The sequence below is a fragment of the Poromitra crassiceps genome, assembly GCF_964638095.1.
Source record: "Poromitra crassiceps genome assembly, chromosome: 8".
Taxonomy (NCBI): domain Eukaryota; kingdom Metazoa; phylum Chordata; class Actinopteri; order Beryciformes; family Melamphaidae; genus Poromitra; species Poromitra crassiceps.
This window is the reverse complement of record NC_139629.1, coordinates 35554105-35567803: the sequence shown is the minus strand read 5'-3', so window position 1 is coordinate 35567803 and position 13699 is coordinate 35554105. Positions and strand designations below refer to the sequence as shown.

General features: G+C 42.6%; 1 protein-coding gene across 1 annotated transcript in view; it reads left to right on the top strand.

The window, feature by feature from the left end:
- Positions 1-7813, top strand: part of LOC310781197 (adenylate cyclase type 6-like) — a gene marked incomplete at both ends in the record, with an annotated part of 32279 nt that extends 24466 nt beyond the window's left edge. The window contains 16 exons of the mRNA XM_083641749.1: positions 1-9; positions 260-388; positions 520-548; positions 660-807; positions 1324-1421; positions 1876-1963; positions 2075-2191; positions 3385-3543; positions 5032-5207; positions 5750-5776; positions 5872-5901; positions 6006-6138; positions 6663-6926; positions 7088-7292; positions 7406-7530; positions 7685-7813. The exon at positions 1-9 is cut by the window's left edge and continues 133 nt beyond it. Of these exons, the coding sequence (XP_083497875.1) occupies positions 1-9; positions 260-388; positions 520-548; positions 660-807; positions 1324-1421; positions 1876-1963; positions 2075-2191; positions 3385-3543; positions 5032-5207; positions 5750-5776; positions 5872-5901; positions 6006-6138; positions 6663-6926; positions 7088-7292; positions 7406-7530; positions 7685-7813 (1866 nt within the window). The remainder of the gene's footprint in view (positions 10-259; positions 389-519; positions 549-659; positions 808-1323; positions 1422-1875; positions 1964-2074; positions 2192-3384; positions 3544-5031; positions 5208-5749; positions 5777-5871; positions 5902-6005; positions 6139-6662; positions 6927-7087; positions 7293-7405; positions 7531-7684) is intronic.
- Between the last annotated feature and the right edge of the window lie 5886 nt (positions 7814-13699).

Genomic DNA, 13699 nt, shown 5'->3' with positions numbered 1-13699 from the left:
CAGAAACGGGTCAGTGCACAACAACACACGGGTGTCAAAACTAGACAGATAAAAACGTCTTGTCGCATTGGTAACCGCTGAATACTTACATAGCACAATATTTCCCAGCAGAGGACGGTGTGATCAAGTTAACTTGGCGTGACTTCCAAGTCAGTCTCAAGTCTCGAGGCACAAGTCTCAAGTCAATTCCCAAGTCAAGCTGTGTGTTTTATAAGAACGATTGGTGAAGCTTTCGTGCTTTTTCTTCTCCTCTGTGCAGAAAGAGGAGAAGGCGGTGATGGCGAAGATGCAGCGGACGAGGGCCAACTCTAACGAGGGTCTGATGCCACGCTGGGTCCCCGACAGAACCTTCTCCAGGACCAAAGACTCCAAAGTCTTCAGGCAAATGGTGAGACTTCTGATCAGCACCCCATGTTCACGGTGACACTGTCAGACTACAGCTTTGTCCGTGAGAGTCACATCTTTTTGTGATAGTATAGTTATAAGTCTTCTGATCGCCACCTTCTTTCTCCTCTTCAGGGAATCGATGAGACCTCCAGTAAAGACAAGTGAGTGTTTTTGGCGATGTCTTTGTTGACGCACACACATGCTGCTTTACTGCATTTTGTTGACTGCTTTACCTCTTTCTGTTCTTCCCTCCTCTATCCTTCTTCTTGCAGCCGTGGTGTTCAGGAGACCATGAACCCGGAGGACGAGGTGGATGAGTTTCTGGGACGAGCCATTGATGCTCGCAGCATTGACCAACTAAGGAAGGATCATGTGAAGAAGTTCGTCCTCACCTTCCAGGCCTCCAGCTTGGAGAAAAAGGTTGGAACTGAGACTCCTAGTGGTTTTTATAATGCTTTTTTTTTTAACTTGTCATCTCTGTCTTGAGATATAGAGGCAAAGTGGAACGTCACTTCCTGCTTCAGCACTGTATCAGAGATTTTCATCCGCCATTTATTTTCCCATAGACAATTCGTAAAATGCTTATCAAATAGTTGTACTTCCTTGAACCAAACGGTTCAGCTAACGCTATAATCGGGAGAGACCATAGAACATTTCACTGGGACCAAAACTTAAAAAAACAACATCGAAAAAATATTTTCTTTAAACCCGCATTTTTTTTACGTTTTGGTCCCAGCGAAATGTTATGCGATTTCTCCTGTTTCTAAATATATCTGTACCATTTGGTTTGAACCAGTAAAACTATTTTTATAAGCATTTTACGAAATGTGGATGGGAAAATAAATGGCGGATGAAAATCTCTGGTACAGTGCTGAAGCAGGAAGTAGGCGGTCACTTTGCCTCTCTACATATCTAACTGTGTCTTTTCTCTTGTAGTATTCAAAGAAGGTGGATGACCGTTTTGGAGGCTATGTGGCGTGTACTCTGCTAGTATTCTGCTTCATCTCCTTCATACAGATTGTCATCTTTCCACAGTGAGTCATTTGCACACGCACACACTCGCATTCACACAGAACACAAGACAAATGGGCAGCACAGTGGCTCAGTGGTCAGCACTGTCCCTTCACTGCAAGAAGGTTGTGGGTTCGAATCTCCGCCCCGGTCCTTTCTGTGTGGCGTTTGCATGTTCTCCTCCCGTGTTTGCGTGGGCTTCCTCCCACAGTCTAAGATATGCTGTGTTCTAGTATCTAGTATTAGTAGTAATCTAGTATGATGTATGTAACCTATGTTGTGTGTAGATATAGGATGTAGTATATGACTGTGATAATGTTATGTAAAGACCTTTGAGACATGCTTAAGGGGCTATAAGCGTAACTCAACTGAACTGAAAGACTGAATCACATCAATCCTCTGGTATGTGTCACAAACCTTATAAATAACAATGTGCGTACATGTTTGTAATTGTATCTCTTATGTTCCTCCTCGCAGCACCCCAGTAATGCTGGGAATCTACATCAGTATCTTCATCATACTCGCCAACATCCTCTTCATCTGTGCCATATACTCTTGCATCAAGGTAGCAGAGCTCGTCAAGCACACAACCTTTTTGCTGATAATATACGTACATGCATTCACTGCATATCTGACTTTCAAATCTTTACTCTTCCTCCTTCTCTTCTTCTTCTAGCTCTTTCCAGCTGCGATGCAGACCGTTTCAAAGAAGATTGTCCAGTCTCGCACCAACAGCACCCTGGTCGGGGTGTTTACCATTATCCTCGTCTTCATCTCTGCCTTTGTCAATATGGTACGGTTAAACAGATGACGACTGAAAACGAAGAAACGGATCCCTCACACACACACAGACACACACACACACACACACACACACACACACACACACACACACACACACACACACACACACACACAGACACACAGACACACAGACACACACACACACACACACACACACACACATACTACCCTATTTCCTCTAATCGTAGTCAATTAAAAGCCGGGTCTCCGATAATGGCCGTGGTCAACATGAACAAATAAAGACCGCCCCCAAATACGGCTGTGGAGAAAAACAAGTTATCCCACTCAGCTGGCGCAAGTCATGTCTGGAGCATACTGTCTTTGATTACAGTAATTATCGATAAGTAACAAAAACAAATGGCTACCTAACAAACCCCAACAGAAGCGGATCAGAAAAAAAGGAAGCTTCATAGTAAAATATGAGCAAATATACTTAAAGGAACACTCCGCCCATTTTCAACCAGCTTTGTATCATTAGAACATCAGTAGTATATCAGAAAACTGTAAACGGTTTTGAAGTCTGTCATTTAATTTGACAGTTATTGAGTGTTAAAGTGTGGACCAGTGACATCACTGGTCCACACTAACTCAAATTAATAACTCATTAACTCAAATCAACTCTCAAACTGTAAACGGTTTTGAAGTCATTCATCTAGTTTGACAGTTATTGAAAGTTGATTTGAGTTAATGAGTTATTCATTGTGTGGCCCGTGATGGAATTGCAAAAAAAACACAAAAAAAAACAGTGCACCTGAACGCAACATGCAAGATACCCGCTGAATAAGTGTCCAAATGTTCATGTCACTCTGGCCAATACTCCACTTCTGTTATAGCATTTCAGTCTGGAATATGGAATATCTTTCAATAATCTATAATTTAGCTGCTAAATTGTCAAATACTGCCATCTGCTTGCTACCCAGGCACTTATGTATGTAACCTAACTTAACTATCCGGTGTGCACAACATTGTCAGACTAAACTCCGGCTGACACCCCAAAAACCTACAATCCACTACAGAAAAATGTATATTTTTTGTTTATTAACTGGCCCCTGGCCTTCTATCATTTCACGAAAGTGGCCCCCGGGGCAAAGCAAGTTGAGTATCCCTGCTCTAAAAACCTTGTCCACTTGTATATATTAACATATATATGGCGGTCTGTGCGTGTCTTCACCTGCACTATAGTTTGCCTGCGACACCAAGAGCTTGACGAATTGCGTGGCTGAGAAGCTGAACACCTCTGCTGCCCTGGTGACGCCCTGTCTGATCCGCACCTTCAATGTGTCTGTGGACGGGGGTCTAGAGAACTGTCCCGACCGAGGACCCTCATGTCCCTTTCCTGAGGTGAGCCTGTGTCCCGGCCGGGGATCATCGTCTCATACCGTACTACGACAAAGTCCCTGTTTTGTGTTCCCCGTGCCAGTGCTTCTCAAAGCGGGGTCCTTGAGGGGTTTCCAGGGGGTCCCCAGCAAAAAAGGGAATCATTTATTGTCACTATAATTCCAAGTATGTAACGCAATAACACAATGTATGGCTAATTTGGTCATGGGATTTATACACTTTCTGTAATAAAAACATCAGAAATCGTATCAGATGGGGGACCCTGGGACAAAATCTGATCAAATGGTGGTATGTGGTCTAATTGGTGTCAATTTAGGGTCCTTGATGTGAAAAAGTATGAAAACCACTGCCCAATGTGACTGGTCAAGCCCCCTCCCCGTGATCATTGTGAGATGTTACACGGCTGAGTTTCCCAACAAAGAAGCTTCTTAAGAGTTAAGAAGCTTCTTAAGGCGTTAAGAAGCTTCTTAAGGAGTTAAGAAGGCTCCAAAGAAGTGTTTCCCAAACGCCTTCTTAAAGAAGAGAAAAATAAAAAAAATAGAAGGCTCTTAAGAAGCATCTTAACTGGAGCTGTCCACCATCTCGATGTGAGAGGTCCTCTGCGGCCCACTTGATGGCACTCTGAGCCCACCAGTGGGCCACGACCCAGTGTTTGAGAAACACTGTTGTAGAATAACCTAATCATGGTCATGTTAAACTTTATTAAACATTATTTATTTCAGACATGGACTGCAGTTCAAATTGCTTTATATACACAGCATACAACAAAACAGAGAAACACTACAGAATTTAAGCAACCTTGGGTTCTGTGAAAGGTGCTATATAAATCCACAACATTATAAAAGGAATCCATTCTGATTAGAGGAATATACATAACCATACAAGTAACCATACATAGAGGGGAGATTTTCAAGTGTTCCCCAATTTTAAACACTAAAGGGTGCATGAAAGAAAGGAAAAAGGGAAAAACACAAGAGGAACAGTGGACACAAATATCTCCTTTTGCCTGACGCGGCTGGATCTGCCAGTGTTTTGTCATTAAGAAGGTGTTAAGAATGCCCCAGACCCTTCTTACAAAACCTTCTTAACGAAAGATCATCTTAGCGCTAAGAAGCTTTTGGGAAACGCAGCCTTCTTAACGGAAGATAATTGGAGGATAATTTTAGGCTAAGAAGCAATCGGGAAACACGTTGGCTTCGTTGGCTTCTTACGGGAGCCTTAAGAAGGGTCAAAGAAGCTTCTTAGCGCTAAGAAGCTTTTGGGAAACGCATGCCTTCGTAAAGAAGCAATTGGGAAACGCGTTTGCTTCTTAAGGAGGCCTTAAGAAGGGTTAAATTTGCTTCTTAGCGCAAAGAAGCTTTTGGGAAACCCAGCCATTCTCTCTCCTGCTGTCCTGTGTGTGTGTCAGTATTTCAGCTATAGCGCCCCCCCGTGATCATTGTGAGATGTTACACTGATATTCTCTCTCCTGCTGTCCTGTGTGTGTGTCAGTATTTCAGCTATAGTGTGCTGCTGACGCTGCTGGCCTGCTCAGTGTTCCTGCAGATCAGCAGTATAGGCAAGCTGGCCCTCATGTTGCTCATCCAGCTCACTTTCCTGCTACTGGTGGAGTGGCCACAGGTGGCACTGTTCGACAACGCAGACCTCTTCGTCACCTCCAATGCCCTGTAAGTGCTACAGGCAGAAAGAGTTTATTTCTTAACGTGCATTGTTCGTTTTGTAAACATTTTGTACATTTGGCCTGGAATTGTGATGCATCGAGTCTTGAGGTTGCTCTCTGAATATTGGGTTGATTCAATATTGCTGTTATTGTGTCAATTGTGAGCAAACTAAGCTTGTTGAGGCCAAACCAAGCTTGTTCACCAACTTTCAGGGCAATTTTCTCTGAATGTTGCTTTTAGGAGTACCAACATTCAAATAAGCATAGTCTTCTTCAAATATATTTGGATTTTAATGGAGGCTACATTATATAATTTGAAAGTTTACAATCTGCACTTTCATAATCTGTAAGAAAGAAAGAAAGAAAAAATACCTTGGCCTACTCTTGTTAGCCAAAACACCAGTACATTTTAAATTTGATAAAGCAGTGTCCTGCATTTAACTAGTGCATGACTTCAATCAGTCGTAAGAACATTTTATTTGAGTTATATATTTGCAGATATTTGTTGTTTTAATATCTGTTCTAAAATGCCATCATTTTCCTTTCTAGTGATTTAAATCAAACTACTGCTCAATGGTAAGAATTTAAATGTGTATCTTGCATCAAAACATTTCATTACGTCTCTGCAACTTTAAAAGTGAGTATTTTGAATTGATGTGTTTACACTACAGGTCCGGTTTCAATGAAACTACAGACCAGTGGTAAGATTCACAGTCACGTCCGAATCGATCACACTCATTTGAAATGTTTGGTTCCAACTGTCAAAATCTTGTTTGACCCTAATCTGACCTCCATCGCTTTGCAGCCCGTTCGTCGTGACCAAGGTGTCCCTGAGGGTCATGACTCCAGTGATCCTCACAGTGTTTGTGCTGGCACTGTACCTGCACGCTCAGCAGGTCGAATCTACTGCACGCCTTGACTTCCTGTGGAAACTACAGGTATCTAAAACGTCCGCTAGAGGGCGCCATCTCACCATTTTGACTTCAGGTCTCTGTTGTCCAGGCAGAACGTCTTCACAGTGTTAAAGAGCCCTCAACTATAAAGTGCTGCAGGAACGAGTCTAAACCCGGGAAATTAGCATCGCCTTGTTCCCTCGTCTCAAAGTCAATGTTTTTTTGGAGGGATTTTGGTTAGATGCCTGAAATAAGGTCTATGGTTATCCAAAGTTTATGAAACTGAGACCTTTGTGATAAGATAATCTTCACAAATGAACAAACTTCTTATGATTTTTGAAGCGTTTTCTGCCGATCACGGTTTTTGGTGATCGCATTTACACATCATAAAGGTGGTGTTCATTTGTGAAGATTATCTTGCTGAACACAAAGGTCCAAACGAGGGAACCCGGCCAGCGTGATACTAACTTCCGGGTTGTCCATACAAAAATATGCCATCTCTGCGGTACTCTATTGTCCATCAATAATATCTACATCATCAAAGGTTTTCCAATGTCCTCCTCTCTCAGGCCACAGAGGAGAAGGAGGAGATGGAGGAACTGCAGGCCTACAACCGGCGCCTCCTCCACAATATTCTGCCCAAGGACGTGGCCGCCCACTTCTTGGCGCGAGAGCGGCGGAACGACGAGCTGTACTACCAGTCCTGCGAGTGCGTGGCCGTCATGTTCGCCTCCATCAGCAACTTCTCCGAGTTCTACGTGGAGCTGGAGGCCAACAACGAGGGAGTCGAGTGTCTCCGGCTGCTCAACGAGATCATCGCCGACTTTGACGAGGTAAAGTTTGGCATCGGCGGTATTTGTAAGCTCGGGCCGTTTTTGTATTCGTTACTACACCTAATTTGGCCATTGCTTACAGCTCATTTCAAAAAGATTGATCATAGTTTGGAAATTGCACTAAGTTTAACCATGGACTATTTTCTTTATCCTCATCTCAGATCATCAGTGAAGACAAGTACAGGCAGCTAGAGAAGATCAAGACTATCGGTTCCACCTACATGGCGGCCTCCGGTCTCAATGACACCACCTACGACAAGGATGGGCGCTCCCATATTACTGCATTGGCCGACTACGCTATGAGACTGAGGGAACAGATGAAATATATCAATGAGCATTCCTTCAATAACTTCCAGATGAAGATAGGTGAGAGAGAAGTGATTGACGACATATAGAATCCTGCAAAATAAAATGCAATTTGTTCAGCTCAAGCTTCAAATGTAAGGAAATCATCATGTCTGTTATTCTTTTATTCCCAGGTCTGAACATTGGACCAGTGGTAGCAGGGGTTATTGGGGCACGGAAGCCACAATATGATATTTGGGGAAACACAGTCAATGTGGCCAGTCGTATGGACAGCACAGGAGTACCTGACTGCATACAGGTAGAGTTCAATGCGTCACTACTGTCTAAAACAATGTAGCAATGGATTTATGATGTTTTTCATTCTCCACAGAGACGCTTTGTGCTCTAAAGATTTACCAGGTAAACAATCCTCCAACAACATGTCATCTTCCATTCTCCCATTCTGCCCACAGGTGACTACAGACCTCCACCAGGTGCTTGCAGACAAAGGGTACGTGCTCGAGTGTCGTGGCGTGGTGAAGGTCAAAGGCAAAGGGGAAATGACAACCTACTTCCTGAGTGATGGACCGCCCAACAGTTAGCAGCCGTCACAGCGGCAGTTGTTGGGAAGATCCCCCCCACTGCAAGGACGCAGCAGCACCACCGAGCGAGGACTCACGTTGTGAGACGATGGCTAATAACTAGCAATGACATCACTTGAATTCCAACGAGGAAAAGACTTTGAGACTTTTGGACTTCAGACGGAAAGTGTTCTTGGTCGGAGGGAAAATGCTCTTGTTTGACAGCCATTTTGGCCCCCATACACATTGAAGGACAAGTGTTTTTCTCACGTCTAGCCTCTCTCTCAGGCTTCTTGAAAGATGCAAAGTCTGTTTATTTAAAACAACGCCTTTTAGCCTGTGTCAAAAGAAGTTCAATGCTGTACATAAGGCTACTTTTTATTTTACTTTATTATTATTTTTTATTCGATTTTTTTTTCTCAGACATTTTTTTATTTCACGGGAATTATGAACAGGTACTCATATTTTTTTTCTGAATTAATTATTTATTTCAATCTTGATGTTTTGTGCAAAAGGTCCTTTATGAAAAGTGTGAATACATACGTGCACAAATATCCAGTTTATTACACGTTTATAAGTGTGTATATACATGCATATTTGTGTGTGTATGAATATATGTATAAATTGAGGAGGGAAATATTGACCAAAGACTAAAGTATTTACTAAAAACAAGGCAAGACATGTCTGATATGTTCTCGCTAAAGTCAGCAATGATCTGTTGGCAGTTAGGCCGACCCTCAGTCTCTTTGCCCCACTGCTGGCAGCAAAGGCTGCTCCATCGTTTTCATAGAATAATATGGACAATTACTTTAATTTGGTCTTTCATTCAGTCAGCAAAGAGCTGATCCCATCAACTATCTCTAGAACGTGATGACGCACTCAACGTCTAGACGAAATTACTAAAGAGTGGTATTGAAATCTGTATTTTTATCGCAACTCTTGGAGGAGTAGAAGTAGCTCCGGTGGATTACAATCCTTTTCATGCTCATTCCATGTCAGATTGGTTCCTTAGAGCTTGAGCAGCCAATAGAGAGGCAAAGTGACCGCCTACTTCCTGCTTCAGCACTGTACCAGAGATTTTTATCCGCCATTTATTTTCCCATAGACATTTCGTAAAATGCTTATAAAAATTGTTTTACTTGGTCAAATGGTTCAGCTATATTTAGAATCGGGAGAGACCATAGACCATTTCACTCGGACCAAAACTTAAAAAACGACATCGAAAAAATATTTTCTTTAAATCCACTCGGACCGTTTTGGTCAGAGTGAAATGTTCTATGGTCTCTCCTGTTTCTAAATATATCTGTACGGTTTGGTTTGACCAAGTAAAACTATTTTTTATAAGCATTTTACGAAATGTCTACGGGAAAATAAATGGCGGATGAAAATCTCTGGTACAGTGCTGAAGCAGGAAGTGACGTTCCACTTTGGCTCTCTATTGACAGCTGGTTTCAGCCATAACAGTATATTGTCATTAACGGCTCCTTCCCTTTCAAAGAAGTGTTTTTTGGTGGAAATGGAAATGAAGGAACTTAGATCAACAAGTCGTTCCAGAGCCATCAGGGGGAAACCTTTGGATTTGCACGCAGCGGTACCACACAGCTTCTTCTATGAAGAAGAAGAAGAAGAAGAAGAAGAGGAAATAGATGAAGGAAAGAAATATACGATCTATCGATTTTGACTGAATACTGTGCTTTGTAATCCTGAAGGGGCATAACTATTTTCACTGTGAGGTTTTTATGATACAACAAAAACTGCTTTCTTGCCAAACATAACAGCTCTGAAGCATGTCTGATTGTGGTATCCTGTTTTTCATTTTTGTTTGTTTTAACGTTGGGTATTTTGTATCACTTCCGTATCCATTATTTGTATATTCTTAATGTTGTTATTATTATGATGATTCTGATTAATTATTATGCTTATTATGATGATTCCATTCCGATGAAAAGGATCAAAGACCAGCACGCTTTATTGTAAAATGCCAGATGTAAAGAATCAAGCTCACTGGTACCAACTGATCAACTGCGGCCGACCTATTCTGCTGTTAAATCCTACAATACAGTATTTCAACTGGCAATAGACGGGATCATAGTATAGTAATAACCTTTAGCTGCCTTTGCAGCAGAACCCAAGTGGTGTATGCTCACAAAAACATAGCAGTTAACACACTCATACAGATGATTCACTATACTTTTCTTTTTTTAAATATACTGCAGTATTGTACATCTCAGTCAGACTTTAAGGTGACCTCTCCCTCCCACGCCTTAAACCTCATAACCAATGGCAGTACATAATCACAACTCTGGTATTTAGCTATGTTGTGAAGAATGAGGCAGAATTAGTGCAGATATTTGTTTTATTGTGTGTGTGTGTGTGTGTGTGTGTGTGTGTGTGTGTGTGTGTGTGTGTGTGTGTGTGTGAGTGTGTGTGTGTGTGTGTGTGTGTCTGTGTGTGTGTGAGAGACGTGTGTGTGTGTGTGTGTGTGTGTGTGTGTGTGTGCGCGCGCCCCCCAAACCCCATCATTTCTTTCAGCGAAACTGGAAGGACTTGTTACTGAGTTTGATTGCCTTAAGTTAATATAAAATAAATCATAGGAGAACACTGAACAGGAACTGTGCCTGTTTACCTTATCTGGACTACCGATATACAGAGGGAGAGAAAGGGACGAGGGCTTGTCAAATATAATATCCAGTCAACGTGCACATCGTTACAGTGTTCTCAGTTCGTCCACCACTATCCATAACTCTAATTTAATTTAATAATTAAAATTGAATGAATTTAAATGAAAGAATCAGCCCTGCCTTAGCTCTTCCGCCACGCTCAACAATGGCGCCCAACAGTTGATCATGTTTGTACCAAAGCCAGCTCACGCAGCCTCGTGCTATTGGTTCCTCCTGGGCAATGCTATTGGGCCTTGGGCGTATAGTGGGAGGAGCACCAGAGAACAGTGACGTTTGGAGATGATCACAAACTATCAAGTGAACTGTGACCAATGGAGAGTGATTCATATATAAGGAAGGAATTTATAGAAGGGACGTGAGTTTATTGTACGTATTCTATTTCTATTGGCTGTCCATAGACTTGTGTTGATTGTTAACTCTTGGGATGTTTTCGGGGGAAGAGGAGAGGGGAGGAACGTCGTCCCCATACTACTGAAACAGTGTTTGGCTCAGGCCTGATGAAGCCTTCCTTCCGTAGATTTGTTTTGTTTTGTTTGTATTTTCTCCTGAGTTGAGAGGGGATTGCTTTGCAGAGGCGAAGGACAAGAAGAGTTGAGGACTATGACAAAGAGAAAAATAACATTTCCCCTTGAAGAAAAAAGAATAATAAAAAAAAATCTATGGCTGTTTTGTGTGTGGTCATATAATTACTAATCCAGTGTTTCCCCTAGAAAATCTTTCAGGCCTGGAGGGATTTCGAAACGTACCCCGACCGCAACGGTGGGGGCCGTCACTGGCGACGCTAAACTTTTAGCTAACCTGTTCGCAATGGCATCCCAAATATCATCATACTATTATGGGATGCGATGCCAACAGTTGTATTATGGGATGTGCGTTTCCCAGGCAACGACACACGTTGACACATTTTGGAACAGCGCTGCACGCTGGCGCAATGCTCCTAAAAGCAAAATGCTTATTGTTTTGAATGATTTGGCATCTTCTATTACTGTCAACACCAGTAGTAATAGTATGCCATAAAGGTTTATTGAGATTTTGCGGAGAGCAGGGAAAAAAATAAAATAATTTGGGTGCAATTTCTTTTCTGGCCTGGCGGTCCCGCCAGGCCTGTAGAAAGGTAGGGGAAACACTGTATAAATCGCATGGTTCGGAATGTGTTTCAAATATGCACTGCCAGCTGCTGATAGCACCAGTGACCCCTCGTATAGTTTAATTATGTAACAACCTCATACATACAGTAATGCAGGGATACTCAACTTGCTTTGCCCAGGGGCCACTTTTGCAAAATGACAGGAGACCAGGGGCCAGTTAATAAACAAATATAAATATAAATTTTTCTGTAGCGGATTGTAGGTTATTAGGGTATCAGCCAGAGTTTAGTCTCACAATTTTGTGCACAATGGATAGATAGTTAAGTTAAGTTAGTTAAGTATATACTGTAAGTGCCTGGGCGGCGAGCAGGTAGCCATATTTGACAATTTAGCTGGAGCTCAGTCAAACTTGATTTCACGTTAGTTTTCATTGTGAATTAGAAAATGGCCGGGGGGGGGGGGGGCACTCTGCACCCTATCGCGGGCCGCATCTGGCCCCCGGGCCACAAGTTGAGTATCACTGCAGTAATGCCATGTATTTTCCATCCCCTTGCAGTAGTACTAGCAAAGAACTTCAGTGTTATCATGTACACGTGTTTTATAGCGACAGCTAGACCCTGCAGCATTGAGACGCGTGTGTGCTGCTGACTGACGTGCTCAATGACCTTGTAACTGGAAACAACATCCCTGCTTTGGAAGTGGGTAGAGTGTCTCTTCGCTCATTTGAAACGCGATACTGTAATTGGAATAGTTTAGTCGATAACCAAACAAGGAACAAAAACAAGACATGATTCCCCCCACTGACCAATGGGGATATTGTTGTGATAATAACAAAATGGTAAGATAAAGGCTGGCTGCCAACTTACTGATCCTAAAAAAACAAGTAGTTTTAGGACACGAAGTTCTTTGTCTCTGGTGAGCTCCGTTAAATAAGCTCAACTAGCTCCAGGTGTGCATTGGCTCATGTTTGAGCTGCATATGGCTGCCATAGCTGCAGGCCCCAGACACAGCCAGCAGGGGGGGAACGTCACAGATATCCACCACAACAGACGGTAGGTACCGAGCCCTGCCAGTCCAGACGGTACCGAGCCCTGCCAGTCCAGACAGTACCGAGCCCTGCCAGTCCAGACAGTACCGAGCCCTGCCAGTCCAGCCGGTACCGAGCCCTGCCAGTCCAGATGCCACTGGCCCCACTACATAGCCGGGACTGCATCCTTTGCCCTCCTCTTCCCTTCAATTCTATTTCACCCAGGGAGACGTCAGGTTCCCTCAGTTCCATACTGCAGTGATTCTCTTGTCCAGGTGACCATGAACTTCTCGTGCAGGCTGGTGGTGGTGGAGCTTGGACAGATATAACGTTCGTGGTCATCCATGAAGGCGAGAGAGGGACACTCCACTTCAGACTTGACCATGCATGGCATCCAATAATGATCTATTTTTTTTAAGCTGATGGTCTCCTGATACAGATATCACTGAGGTGGTTCTTTTGTAACAGTCCAGAATGAGGCATACTGTAGGTGAGGTCCAGCCACAGAACAGCCAGGTCTCCTTTGCTGCTCCACAACTCATAGAGAAGTTTGAGGCCCCTGTTGTCCATAGGACAGTCCTCATCATGGCCCAGGGGCTGAGCTCACTCTGGCAGCTTCATTAACCTCCTGGACAACTCTCCTGCATATATGGATTCAGGCTAAAATGTGTAATTAATAAAAGTAGCGAATACTTAATTGGATTTTTGCAATTGACTGCATACCCATGCAGGATTCAGGCTAAAAGGGTCATTCATATTCACAATTGGAATTATACTTTATTGTTGTGAATTTAAAAAGAATACTGTATGTGCTACATTTAGTCTTCCCTTTTCTATTTTCCCTCTTTTTGCACATAGCCTAGTATACTAACAAAGGATGTATAGGCTACTATACTATTTCATAGAAATACTTTTCAAAAATAATAATTTCCAATGTTGTCTTTTTAATAAGTGTGGCTATAACCACATCAGAAGTGAGATTATTATACCTAACAACAACAACAAACAAACAAAAAACATTACAATTCTGAGCTGAGAAATACACTAAATTTGGTTGAAATTGTTTTTAACGATACATTACATTGTATAATGAAATGACAGATGAAGACCA